The sequence below is a fragment of the Saccostrea cucullata genome, unplaced genomic scaffold, assembly GCF_032062105.1.
Source record: "Saccostrea cucullata isolate Sc308-1 unplaced genomic scaffold, CSIRO_AGI_Scuc_v1 ctg5469, whole genome shotgun sequence".
In the NCBI taxonomy this organism is placed as follows: Eukaryota; Metazoa; Mollusca; class Bivalvia; order Ostreida; family Ostreidae; genus Saccostrea; species Saccostrea cuccullata.
The window spans coordinates 2,721-17,696 of NW_026929694.1; the positions used below are offsets into that span (position 1 = coordinate 2,721).

A 14,976-nucleotide genomic window follows, 5' to 3' on the forward strand; every position below is an offset into this window, starting at 1 on the left:
AAGACTGAATTGATTTTATATTTTGTAAAGATGCAGACGAAATGACGAACACAGAAGATATTTGTTTCAAATTACTACTAGTATTTTAACTAAAGAGCTTTATCCTGATTAGTTATAAATTAAGTAAGTAGTATTTTTTTTTTATTTTATTCGTAAGTTATACCAATCCAATAAAGTTAAAGTAAGCTGTTATGATTAAAAACACGCTTATATTGAATTAATATTCATGTCAAATACAATATTAATATTCACTAACAAAGTAAACACTTTGAATTCATTTTTTAACGTTTATGGGAGGACAAAATTTCCCGCAAAACCGTAACCATCAGCAATCCGATGACCATAAACAATAAGTCCAAATTGTGATGCATCAGATGTTGACAAAACAATAGTTCCACTTTGGACTTTTAAGGTACGAACACTGAACGATTTTGCTAATGTCAATGCGCTCTGATATACAACGGTGTAATGATATACAGAAAATCCGTTAATGCGTAGGTTGTTCAGAGATTGCGATGGAACAATCAAGCAGATAAAATTTTCTGCATATCCTGCTGGTACAGCTACCTTGTAGTAATCGAGATACTGGTGGATTCCTGGTACGACCGTCATGTACGGATGATAATTACTGGACTTATTACCCATTCCGAAAGCAGTAACAAGGACAGGTTGATCTGATTCTATAACTGTTGTCACATTTGAAGTTACTTCAATATTCTTGTATCCTTTTTCATTTAAATGAAAGTTTGAAACGCTGCTTCCAACACTTGAGTTAACTGAACTACCATTCTCACTAAGTACTTGAATTAAAGTCCCGTCATTGGTGTAGAAAGGAGGTATAATATATTTAGTATCTATTTCGGTTGTCGGAGGAAGTTGTGTTACCATGTGACTGCAACCATATTTCAAACGCTGACATCTATTTCCAGAGAAAACTGTGACAGGTTTGTTGGACGTTATGAAGGAGCCGGAGAGATCTGTGGTATGCGCAATTTGTAATGTATCAAATCTTTCTAACATCACGTTGAAAACATCTCCGTCTCTGTATGATTTACCCTGTATAGTGAGAGGAGTGTTGTCCTTAAATTTGAATGTTATCTCTACAAATGTCCTGTTATAGAGTGCACCTATAGCAAACTGACTATAGTAATAACTTTCCGTAGTATATGGGTCAGTTGAAGAAATAATATATTTGTTCGAGAGTTTCCTTGTTGGAATTATAAGTGTCCCATCATTTGTGTCCATACCAAAACGATCAAAGATTGTTATAGATGATAATTCAGAGGTCTGTAGTATTAAACCTTTAGGTTCAACAGTAAAATATTCACAAACAAGGTCTATAGGGAGACCTAGCGTTAAGCTGGACGTAAAATTAATAACCGATTTAATGTTTGCATTCAAACGAGGAGATGTAAATATTTTAATTGTTGTTTCATTGTCTGTCGTTATGTAAACACTCAAGTTCCCCATCGCTAAAAGATGATTTTTCATAAATAAGATCAGAAACTCCTCACCTCTACTACCTGCAATTCAAATTTGTAAGAATGTAAAATACAGGTAGGTGATCATGTGCTTGATTGAATGTTAAAAATGTAGAATGATTTACCCATTGATCTTGGTACTTGAGTACTTGATGGTGTAAGTGTTGTTGTCGATACCAATAAGGAACCTGGCGTGGAAGGAGGATGGGTCATATCACCGCCTACACATGAGAACATTGCATGAATTATTTTATTTTATTATTCACATACTACCTTCAATTCATTTCAATTTCTACTTTTTTTTAAATTCAATTTTATTAAAAAGTCGAGAGCTGTCTTCTATCTATTAAAAAGTGCTTTGGTCATGCATGTATGTCTGGTCGTTCACACACAAAATTAAATACGACTTCCATATGTCACAATACTCTCCAGAGTAATATTTGTTGCTTGCATTCATAATACGAATTGTATTGTATTCCTGCTTAACCATGATAAAAACAATTAAGTCTGCACTATTTAAACATTGCATTGGATATTGATATAATTTATCACAGTCCTGTTGTTTTCTGAAGAAATATTTTCCTATTATATGTATATAATCTCTTTTAATGCTTTGCTCCCCCATTTAGGCCCGATCCAACCATCAGGGCCATGATATGAAATTAGGAAAATTGATGTACCTCTCTTATTAGAATATACAAATATTGTAGTTCTAAAGACGCTTTGAGGGTTTCGCTATAAAGGATAATGTACCATACCCCTCCCCCTCCCTGTGAATTGACAAAAACTAAATATCCAAATTTTACTCCATGTTTTGCATGTACTTAATCACTGATGTTTGTATCTTAATTGAATAGTACTTTTACTAAAAACAGAAACGTAATTTGGAAGATATAAATCTCTTTTCCGAGGAGGAGTAACAAGTTTACATCTGAATCCCATTACATTCTAAACCGCTTCATTTTATAAAGCCCTTAAAATACTGTTAATCACGAGGGTTTGAATTTCGCTATGTTTGCGATTTATCATTTTTCCGCGAAATTAAACCCGTCAGGAATGTCAGGATTAGTTCTTAAAAGCGTTTTTTTTAATTTTATTCGAAATTTTTAATTTATATCTTGCAGCGTGAAAATAAAACTATCGCAATTGGCACTTTTTCAGATTTTGAAAATTAAAAGGACTTACAGTATAAAAACTAAAAAAAAATACATTTTTCGTTTGACCAGTTGCTGTAATTATTGATATCTACTTATATATTCAAGGGGGAAATTTTTCTTACTGCGCTAAAATGTTAAAATTGTGATTAAAACATTGTCAAATATAGCTTGCTTTCCCAATAATAAACAGATCGATGATATATTTTTTTCTAACGCAAGAATCAATTCATATGATAATTGAGGTACTGGCAATAACTTCCGACTGACCAATCAGCTAAATGAGTTAATTGCATAACAATCGAGTACTCAAAAATACTGAGAATGTATACTTTGAAAAAAAAGGCATTAAAACTTGCTTTCCTAGAAATAGAGTCAAATGCTGACTGACTTTTTTGATTCTAATTGTTAGTCAAATATTTATACACTGAATTGACGACGGATTTTTCCGATATTTCACGATAATGACAAGGAGCACACGGCGGTAATGACCGGTCGGAAGGGCATGCTCACTCCTCCATCCATGGCACCTGATCCCACCTCTGATATTTTGGAGGTCCGTGTTTTCAATTCTCCTGTTTTGAATATTGCTCGTCATTTTCACGTTTCAGATTACGGTTCTCGGTAAATGAGTAAATGGGTAGATTCCTTGGACGTGCATATCTTTTTATTGAACTAGGACATGCCTATTCTCTTTTCATAAAAGAACATTTTTTTTCAAACCAGGCCGCATTCTGTTGTCAGGAGGTCAAAAAATAAGAAAATAATGGAGCAATCCTAACAAATACATCTATCGGAACTATTGAATCGATTCAAAAGGCGTTGTATTCATTAACTCTTTTTTGAAAACTATCAAAATAGTTGTAGAATAAATTAAAGAGCCATTCTCTGTAATGACTTGAATTTTTATATAGGAGCTGTGGCACGCATAGTCTCAGAATTTCTCCAAACTCTCTATGATAAAAGTCATTGATACCCTAAACTGAAATCAGGCAAAAATTGGTTGCTATGTTTTATAGTTACCATGGCAACATGTCTTAAAGTTCGGAAAATGGCATTTTTAACATGTTTAGAGCCCCACAGTTAACATTTGCGGCAAAGCAAACAATTGGCAGTGACTGTTTCCAAAAGTTGAAGGTCAGATGTCTCAAATGCATGATGAACATGTTTGGTAAATCAACTATTACATACGTTACTATGGTAACAAAGTATTCAAAAGTAAAAAAAAAATTCATTAAATTTTATAAAGTCATACACGTAAAAATAGAAAGCAATTATAGGATGAAATGTGACCAAATAATAGAAAAAAAAAGCCTTGAAACATATACCAAGAACAAAATATGATATTTCATTTTGGTTGGCAATGGTTGCCAAGGTTTTTATACCACAGGGAGCCTTCAAAGTAACACTCTGTATGTTTAAATCTGATCCTATCTTTAAAAAAAGCACATTTCCTCATAACTAATGATCAATTTTATAAGATATTGGTGTGCTCCAAGTTTTCCCATTTGAAAATATTCAGATTAGATTCTTTAAATAGAGCGTTGCTATGGAAATAAGCAGAAAAAATATGCTTAAAAACCTAAAAAAATATTTTCTTTCCTTGGATACGTACCCTTAAATGTAGATTCCCAAAACTTTTATGATTGATAATTATAAACAGCTAACTTGACTTTTAATTTTGACTGTCATCCAATCTCTAAGTGGATGCAAGAAGTTGGCACACAGGGTTTAATATTGATATAAAGTTCACAAAATCGAACATTTTCCCTTCTTGGTAACCATAGCAACAGTGTTGTTTTATTCATCAAATTTAATCAATATTTGATATTCAACTTCATTTCTAACAGATAAGTACTTTTCAAGCTGATTCCTTTAATTTGTTTCTTGATTAAACGGCAATTTAATTCTTAATGCAGCGAAAAATAATGCACTTTTAAGCACTGGTACTTTGTTTCCATGGTAACACTGCAAAGTAGCATTTATACCCAATTTTTCTTATGGTTTTGGTATTGCAAGGTCCTAAGGATGCATATTTGCCAATCTTGAATTTTCATGTTTTTCCTCGAGACAGTAGCATTATCCCAATCTTAGTTACTAGTTTTGCATGGTTACACTGTGTTACCTTGGCAACCATAAAAGTTATTTATAGAATTATATTGCTTTTACTTATATACTCAAACATTTTCATTGTTTTTATTAAGTCGTTGATTGAGTTTGAGCATGTAACACCTACCATTAGTGAATACGGAGTTATTTTCAGCATATTTCACCATTTTAAATGTATTCCAAATGTACCCTTGGTTACCACTTACTTAGAGATATATTCTAAACAGTTTCTTTACAGTTTAAGTGACATCAAGGTGTCATGTTTTTGTGAGAATGGTTTGTATGCTTTTTCTGGTTTTTATTAAGCCACGGTCAAGATTTAAAGTGGCTGAAAATCTCGATTTTTCATACTTTTCTGGCTGTTACCATAGCAACCGAGACACATAGCAACGAAATTTTGTTTGACATTTGTTTCTGGTGTCAAGTACTAAGCATGGGTGAAGATTCATCAAATTCGGTGACTATGTGTGGCAACGAAGTTTAAGTGGTTACAGAGAATGGCTATTAATTTGCTGGATAAAAAGGGGGCGGCATACATTAGTCTTTACACATCACCCTTTATCTTTTAGGCTCATCTTGTTACCAGAGAACATCATGTGAACAATTCCGTATCTTCTCAATGTTCGGAAGCATTCACATAAAACGTTTTTCTGACTTAGGACTTCTTGATAGGACTTAAATATAATTGTCCAATTATCCAATGACTCTTGCCAATTCTTGATTATCATACTTTGAAAAACTTGACAAACTTAAAAATTCCCTTCATATAACATGTATAACGATACTTTGCTTTAAGTTTGAATGAAATTATAGAGAGATAGGCCAAGTAGTTTACGATGACGACGGCAACAACGAAAACGACAGACAAAGGAAAATTATTGATCATAAAAGCTCACTTGATCCCTTGGTTCAGATATGCTATCGACTAAATATAGCAGGACAGAAACGTTAAAATGAAAATACCATAACACTGAATTCTACACTGTGATTTTATCACATAGATGGTAATAATAGAACAGATATATTCCTTAATTCGGTAAAGTAATGGCTTATTTTGTTAAGAAAAAAATATTTTCATCCATTCTACTTTTGCAAATTAAGACTTGAAGCAGATTATAAATCTGCAGTATTTATTGACTACCATTATTTTATGTATTTCAGTAGAACTTTTCCACTGCAGTGTATATCAAATGCTTTAGTTCCTTGATGCTTACATTCATCATTACATAAATCAGCCAGACAGCATTTAGAACAGCTTTGAAGATTTCGTTTTCCAAATACATCCACATCCGATGTGCAAGCCTAAAATAAAATACTTATCCTGTTAACAAAGTTGATACTGAAATTTTTATTGAAATAAGGTCATTCGTAACGGAGATATACTACTATATTGCTACACTTCCATAAGACCAGATAAATCAATGACAAAGTAGGTTCGTGCCCTGATAAAGTATTTAGATAAGAAACATCGATAATATGCAAGCTTCGTCGCAAGCTACCAGTATATCAGTACGCAAAATTCTCATACAAAGTACAGCTTCAGTAGAATTTTAATCATTGTGCATTGAAGTTTGCCTATTTTAAGTAAGTTAATGGTAAATTTGCTACTTCCATCATTTGTTTGCTAATGATAAAATAAATGATTCTGACAATGCTGTACACTAAACACGCAAAATGCTAATCCAGATGCTAGATGGATGCTGATACTTATTTTCCTTGTGCAAGTTTTAAATGCGAAGTCTGATTTGTTTTAAAATTAGTTGCTTTTACTTGAATTAATGAAATCTTCAAATTAGAAAAAAATAGTCGTACGTAAACAATTTGATAAAACAAAAAGTCTCATTTAAAGTCATCATTTCGTAAGTTATATGGTCGATACAATGACCTTGTCAGCAAATACAGTCTATCTTTTAGTCAAATGCTCATAGATATTTTTATACAAATTGTTAGTCCATTATTTAAACACTGAATTGACGCCTGAATTTTCCGTTATTTCCCGATCATGATAAAGAGCACAGCTCAGGTTTGACCGGTCGGCGGGGGATGCTTACTCCTCTTTGGCACCTGATCCCACCTCTGTTGTTTCAGAGGTCCGTGTTTGCTCTGCTCCTATTTTGTATTGGTTTATGGACTTTGATATAAAAGATTGTTCGTTATCTTCATATCCTTCATGTATAAGAGATTGGCCCTATGTATGGAAATCATACTTTTCCACTTAAAGTATGGCAAAGGATATTGGAATAAAATTAAAACAAGTAATTATCACCCTGTGACATAATAAACAAATAAAGTATACGAAATATAATATGTAGAAGTCAAAAAGTGTTCCAGCTCAAAAGTCCATTAAATAATACAAAATAGGAGCAGAGAAAAAACACGAACCTCCAAAATAACAAAAGTGGGATCAGGTGCCATGGAGGAGTCAGCTGTATGCTTCCTGTCATGTTTGGAAAATAACGTTAAAACCCATTGATATTTCAGTGTGTAAATTAATGACCTAACAATTTGTATGCAAAACGTCAGTCAACAATTTTATCTGCTGAAAAGGTGATTGTATATAAATGTGCCATACAACTTTAAACATTTTGAGTTTAAACGAGACTGCTTATATTTTGGTTTCATCAATTTGTTTGTCAATAATAAACCTCATTTTAGAAATTGTACCTTCCTACAAACATATATTCATACAGCATTAATACAGCATGCTTGTTTGTTATTCTAAGACATAAAAAGAATAATAATCCTTACATGTTTGTTGATGCAACTTGACGTGAAGAGGACGTCTCCAAATTCAACTTCCTTTTGAAGATAGCACACCTTTAACATTATAATTATTTAAATTAGAAACTCATTTACGACATTAATGTATAGGTCACAAGGTTATTGGCCTTGGTGTTATTTGAAAGAAATTAATTAGTGAATATGCATAATATATATGAAGTGTTTATATAGAATATAGGTCACAGTCATGGTCAGAAGGTCATTGATTTTGATGTCATTTGAATTAGCTTAATAAGTGGAGTATGCATACTAAAGATGAAGTCTCTATCTGTCACGGTTCAAAAGTTATGGCGAAGGTTAAAGTTGACAACAGTCAGAAAGACAAACAGATAAACAGACAGACAGGACCTGTCTATCGATCCGGGCGCATAATAAAAATCACTATGAGAGCAAAATGAATTTAAAGCAGTAAAGTACATAGTTATCTGAAGCTCAAATTTATGTAAGAACATTGCAATGTGCAATTCATCAATGTATCTACCTGGTTCATGTCGCAAACTTTTATTTTATCACATAGCATAGGGTCGGATACCTGTTGGCAGTCAAAACAGGCAGGTCCACGGGTCATTGGATATCCTGCAATTTTAAACTGTGTTTATATTATGCTATTAGTAAATTTGTTTTTAAATTAATGTATAGGAGGGAGTAATACCTGGTTGTCCACATCCCTGGTTGTTACACAGATGAGAGGTACAGCATTCCATACACTGAGAATGGTGATAATGTGGATCCACGCCGTGCAGGCTCTTCAGTTTATCAGGGCGGACACGTTTCGTTCGACATTTCTTTATTATAAGAAGTTTTCGATAAATTAAATAATAAACATATTTAATTTCTTGAAGTAAATGCTGTATTTCTTTCAAATCGTTATTCTCTGTATCTATTACTTATTTCTGCAAATAAATGACCTACGATGGTGTTTGATACAATAATATCTTAAAAACTAATATTTCTTAGTAGATAAGGATAAAGAAGCGTCCAAAACAGTCTTAAGACCATCATTTATGAAATTAGTATACTAGTAAACTTTGATATACATGTAGTTTCGGCATAACTTAACAAAAAGAGAGTAATGATAACCTGTGAAGTAGCACATCCTGTGTCATACACAACCGCACCATTCTCAGTGGTGTGAGACTCCGTAAAACATACCTGTGAAATAAATGTTTTAATTTTATCATCTTGATTGGTAGAAGAAATATTCTTAATGATAAAACTGTGTCCAATCTTAATTTGTGCAAGTGACTATCAAAATAAAATTAAGGAGGTGTTTGAAGGATCCTGCTAAGAGAATGTTTATAATATAAATTCAGTAATATTTCATGTTTGAGGGCCGGGTTTATTTTTTCATATTAATCCTTGCACTTGATTCAAAAGGACATATATCTACCATCTTAGAAAACTTGTTCTGTCGCTTTAGACGTAAAATATTGCTCAAAACTGTTTATCATGTATTTTGTCCCGTGTTTCGTATTTAACAACAAATACAATGCACCCGGTAATATTTGAATATTTTAAGAAAAAAACAAGTTTTCATGGGCAGAAGGTTATCCAGTAATATCCATTGGTCTGTATTTTAGGCCTTATACATGTACCTATTCCATTTTTTTTTATGAAAAAGCAACTATGTCTTCCAACAATCTATTGGAATGCCAATGAGTACCAATTACTCTCCGTTATTTGCAGACCTATTTTTGTATTCATATGAAGCAAAATTTATGCTAAATTCCATGCATGAAAAGAAGAAACACTTGCTTTGGCCTTGAATTCGACATTTAGATATATCGACGACGTATTGTCAATTAACAATGGTAATTTCCATTCCTGCATCGATACGATATATCCTGGTGAGCTTGAGATAAAGATAACACAGAATCTGACACTTCTGTTTCATACTTGGATATTTTACTTGAAAAAGACGCTAATGGTAATCTAACAACCAAACTATATGATAAACTTGATGACTTTAACTTTTCTATCGTCAACTTCCCTTACTTATGCACCAATATGCGCAGTACCTTAATCACCTGCATACGGGGTTTATATCTCTCAGATGATTCAATACACAAGAGCATGTTCTTCGTATGAACAATTTTAAAAAGAGGTAAATTACTGACAAACAAGTTGATGAAACAAGAGTATTAGCAGTCTAGTTTAAAGTCATCACTGCGTAAGTTGTATGGTCGATACAATAACCTTATCAGCAAATACAATATATAATTGAGTCAAATGCTGACTGTCGTTTTTTTTACTAATTGTTATTCCATTTTATATATACTGTAAATCACATTTTATTCGCAAGAACTTTATTTTCGCGTAATTACGCGAGACAGTGCACTCGCCAAAATTTAATTCTCGCGTATAATAGTATTTCTTAAGAATAAATAGAGCAATAACCACAAATCGCGAAAATTTTGTCTCGCTAAAATAAGATGTCGCGAAAATTTAGTGATCTACAGTACACTGAATTGACGACACTTTTCCCGTTATTTCCCGATATTGACAAGGAGCACACGGCGGATGTGACCTGTCTGCAGGGGATGCTCACTACCCCATGCCAACTGATCCCTCCTCTGATGTTTTGAAGGTACGTGTTTGCTCTGCTCAAGATTTGAATTGTTTGTCTGTTCGTTATCTCCATATATTTCATGTAAAGATTGTTTTAGATCATTGTCTGCTATGTTCTCAAAGACGCTTACAAATATATTAGTTTCACTATGTGGTCAATCGAGTGGCTAACATGATAATTTGCGTAACTACAGAAGGTGCTTATATATAAAATTATCATGCCAGCAAAAACCCTGATAGTTATCCCGCATATTTACATGCTTTTGATTCCACAAATCCATGTGCTCTAAGCCTCGCTTCTGTCTATATTTGTCACGTCCCTGATTTTTTTTAACCGCGCCTATCGATGAACAAGTAACTTTATGTAGAAATAAAGTACATTAATTTTCCTATTTTGTAATTTTATCTCGGACAAAGAAACTATAAACGTTAATATTTTAAAACACGTCTTTTTTCCAATTTATTATTTTTTCTAAATTTGCATATTGGTCTAATCTAAACGATTTCATTTTATTCCTATCGATTTGTCGAAGACAGAATTAAGTAAAGTGTATTTATTTACCCAGAGTATCTGCAGTTGCATTAAAATCACTAAGCATTCATAGGCAGCCAGGAATCCCAGTTGGAGGCAGAAATGACATTTTTGACATTGGTTTGTGATATAGTACCCTTGTGAGAAACAACATAGGCCTACCTCCCCTTCGCTGCATTTTCTGACCGTGTGACAATGTCTTGGAGAAACAGAATCAGTACAGGACAAACAATACAGAGCAGCTGAAAAAGACAAAACTCGTATATGAAATATATTGCATTATACATACTTTGTCGCCAAACTGTGAGACCCAATTTAGGACCAAAACATTTTAAACTTGGTTTGTTACACATGTATCAACTTATTTTGTTGATAAAAGGTAATAATCAATTATATTCAGGCAAATAGTTTTCCTGCCAGATCTGAAAAATGTGCAAATTTTAAGATAACGGACTGCAATCCTTTTTCATACATTTGACAGGGACAACCAATTATTTTCTTTTCATTTGTGACAAAATACCACATCGGTCCATTTATTCACAGACAAAATACTGGGTTTTTTTCAGATTACCTAAAAAAAACCAATAAGGTCATTTAATAGGAAAATGCAGTTATTTATCAATTATATTGAATATCATTTAAAACTTACCTGAGCCAGACACTAAGGTTAGGATTATCAACAATTCTACAAAAAATATTGAAACTAATATTTAAGCCAGTTTCAAAATATTTAACTAATATTTAAGCCAGTTTCAAAACTTTTTGATGTCATTACATTTTTAGGGCGCAATAAAGTTAAAACCATGCCTTCTTCTTTCTGGCACTGTACATTTTAACAAGTAACATTGAATTGAATTTTGAGGCTTTTCGCTTTTAAATGTAAGTTAATACAGGGTTTCCCAAAACATACGTTACACTTTTAATCATCTATAAATTTGTGAAACCAAAAGCATTCACAAAGATATTTTGTCAACATTTAGTATATAAGCATAAATTTTATTTGACAAACTTTCGGGAAATTCTGATTGTGTCATGATTCTGATGACGTCATCATATTTTAATATGGAACCTTCATGTGAACAACTAGTAGAAATTGTCAAACTTTACTATTGGTTTAAATATGCTACTTTAGTTATTAGAACCTTGCGAATACACCAACCTGAAATGAAAGTGTTTAACAGAATGCTATTTTACAGATTTGTGAAGGAGTTAGAAGTTAGAGGAACCATAAATGACATAAGGCACTATTCCGGTATTAGAAGTCCAAGGAGTGCCCGTATTTAAAGAGAGTATTGAAACCATTGATAGAGTCATTACTGAAACTTTACAAAAATTCCTTAGACGGGTACTGCATGAACAAGATGGCAGCTTTGGTAAATCAAGTGTTCATAGAATACTAAATTTTGATATTAAATTGATTCCTTACAAGAGAAGTGTGATTCAGCATTTGAAGGGGACAGAAATCAGAAGTGTTTAGAGTTTGACAAATGGATTTTAATTTAACTCGACTCTGAAAATTTAACAGATGTTATATGGTTTAACGATGAAGCCCACTTTCATCTTAAAAATATTGTCAATAAAGAGAATCTGAAATTCTGAAATTCGATGAAACCAATTTTAACGTGGGAAAAGCAAACCTCTAAACTTTTGGAATGTTACATGTAAAGCTTGGTACTGAAAAACTTCAGAAAATCCTGTTCAATCAATGTTAATACATGTATAAAGGGATGTCATTTGGACCATGTTGTAAAATAACATATGTTATTCTAAAGGAAAATTGTTGATGATCAATAAAAAAACTCTAACAAATGTATACTTGACAAAAAAAATTATAACAATTTTGTTATTTGTTTTAAATTTCATAAATGTAACTTAAGGCATAGACATTTTATAGAAGATTAAAAGTGTAACATATGTTTTGGGACACCCTGTATATCTGATGATAACACAATGAAATAATGCTGTACATTCAACGGCATAGTATAGAGATAAGTTTTCCGAGGATTGTCAGTGTGGAAAAACAAGAAGAAAGGTCATTTACATGTACTACTTAAAGTTGACATCATAACCTTTCTGCAATGAGTTCTGATTACATTATATGTACCCTTTTATATTAAATGTTTTAGAAGTTATAATTTCTGATTACATTTATCTTCGTTGATTGATTTACATTAAATTATACTTTATCTTAATTCATATTTTTTTAATTAGAACATCTCCGGCTCAATGCGAGATTACGTGTGTTAAGAAGAAATTCACGCTTTTCTTTAGAAATTTCTGATATTAAAAAATATATACACTGTGTGTAAATTTTGGCGGAGAAATAATCATTACCTGTGCTTCTTGAGGACATTGTTAATCAGAATGCACTAGTCTGGACAGGACATTCTTTATTTGATTGAGCCAATGACATATAGATAAGACTTCAAAGTTCATGTTAACAACTAGAAAGATAAAATACAATTTATACGAAAAATTGACATTCTAGTCTTACTGTCTAAGCTTATTATAATAACAGCATTATTTTTCAGATGTAAAATAGTTTTGCTGTAAAATTGCTAGATCCTCAGTGCGAGATAATAATATACAGTCATGTATTATAATTTGTGGTCAATTGTCCCTTGAAAAATCCTAATAAGTTAACCTTTTGCCCTTTTGGGGAAAGTTGATTACAGTTTTTTTTATTACCAATTAAAAGGTCCTAAAATTTTCAATATACCCTGATGGGTTTAGATGTGACTCAAGAGGATAAAGTGGATCCTTTGAAACCGACTTTGTAGTTTGAATAAGGGTACCAATCATTGAATTTTTAAAATAAGTTTGTGATTTTAGTCATTAGATAATAGTTAAATGTTTGGGGAAAATATTTTCTATATAGAGATTCCTTTTTATAAAATATCTATATTTCTCACACGTTTCGTATTCCTTTTTATACATTTCTGAGATAGGTCATCAAGTTTCTCTACCCGTCAAAAAACTTTTGGATATTATCACCCTTTTTGGAAAACAAGAGAAATGTGATCATAGTTGTACTCATTTTCAATGTAATTTCTATTCTAATGAAACGGTTCAGAAGCAAATCCCTCAAAGAAATTTTAGCATTACTGATGTTATAACGGGGTCTATCAAACCAAGAGTTTCGATGTTTGTTCCAGTGTCATATATTTCTAAGGACTTTCGACACTGCAACGACATACTACTATTTATTGTTTGTTGTTTTACGTCACATTTGAGAATTTTTTACTCATAAAGTGATATTGACCTTTAATAGGTTCTCAGGGCCATTGAGCAGTGATGTATTTTTTTACCGTGCCAACACCTGATTTTAAAAGTCTCATTCGAAGGACCTGCAATTTTCATTTCCAAATGCCGAGGGCATGGTGGAGGAATAGTTGCTATCTTTTATCGTCTTAGATCGGTCTCGAGATTTAGGCTAAGGACCTTCCGATCACGGAGCAGACGCTTTACTGACTAAGCTACCGTGACAATCAAACTTGTTGTTCAAGACTACAAATATATTCATTAAACATATCTTCAACACGATCAGGACTAGAGTCAACAACATATGATACATTGTATAGTAAAATTTAATATTTAGCACATTCAGACCCACTCTCTTGTCCCTGGTCTTTGACCTGCGGTATGTTTTTTTTTATTAAAGGACTAGAGAATAGAAATAATCATGCTTTATATAGTCTGATGAAGATGTAGAGTCAGTAATAAAAGTCAAAGATCTCTTTCCGATATATTGTAAACTTGCATTCACCCTAAGACCCTGAACCAAGATACCAACATTTTACTTCGGCCCAAGAGTTGGACCCACTTTTCCTACATTTTATCATCTATAATTTTTTTACTATTGGTGCCAGCGCTTTCATATATCAAATGTTTATTCCTTGTAACATTCCAAAACCACCACAGTTCCTTAGTAGGCATGCTCTGTGATTGAAAGGTCGTTGGCTCGAACCCCGACTGCGACTGACAGAAAGCGATAAAAAAAAGATAGGTTGCAACTGTTCCTTCGCCAAAGAGCTTGGCACTTTGGATTGCAAGTTGTGGGCCCTTCGATTGAAACCTCAAAAACCGAGGCGGGCCGAGTAAACATCGAAATTTGAATCCTTTAACCGGTATACGAAACGTTTCTATAAATGTGAAAAAGAATTCTCGAATAGGACTAACTCAATATACAACCAATCCTTGTGACTAGACCTTCCCTAGGATACCAACAATTTTGACCTCTAATAATACAACTTTTGACAAAGCTTAACCTTGGCTATAATTTCTGTCAGGTTAGAGTAATATCGGATGTCATTTAATAGGGGTATTTCTTGTGACAAGATCTTTCCTTGGA

General features: G+C 32.7%; 1 protein-coding gene across 1 annotated transcript; it reads right to left on the bottom strand.

Moving 5' to 3' along the window:
• Positions 1–203: 203 nt before the first annotated feature.
• On the bottom strand, positions 204–13,009 carry LOC134281858 (IgGFc-binding protein-like). Its single transcript, XM_062764296.1, has 10 exons — positions 12,960–13,009; positions 11,275–11,310; positions 10,788–10,867; positions 8,606–8,677; positions 8,178–8,310; positions 8,007–8,101; positions 7,493–7,561; positions 5,959–6,046; positions 1,607–1,702; positions 204–1,523 (listed from the first exon to the last, which is right to left on the bottom strand). Exons 1-10 carry the CDS (start codon positions 12,976–12,978, stop codon positions 289–291), a joined length of 1,923 nt encoding a protein of 640 aa, XP_062620280.1. The 5' UTR covers positions 12,979–13,009; the 3' UTR covers positions 204–288.
• Between the last annotated feature and the right edge of the window lie 1,967 nt (positions 13,010–14,976).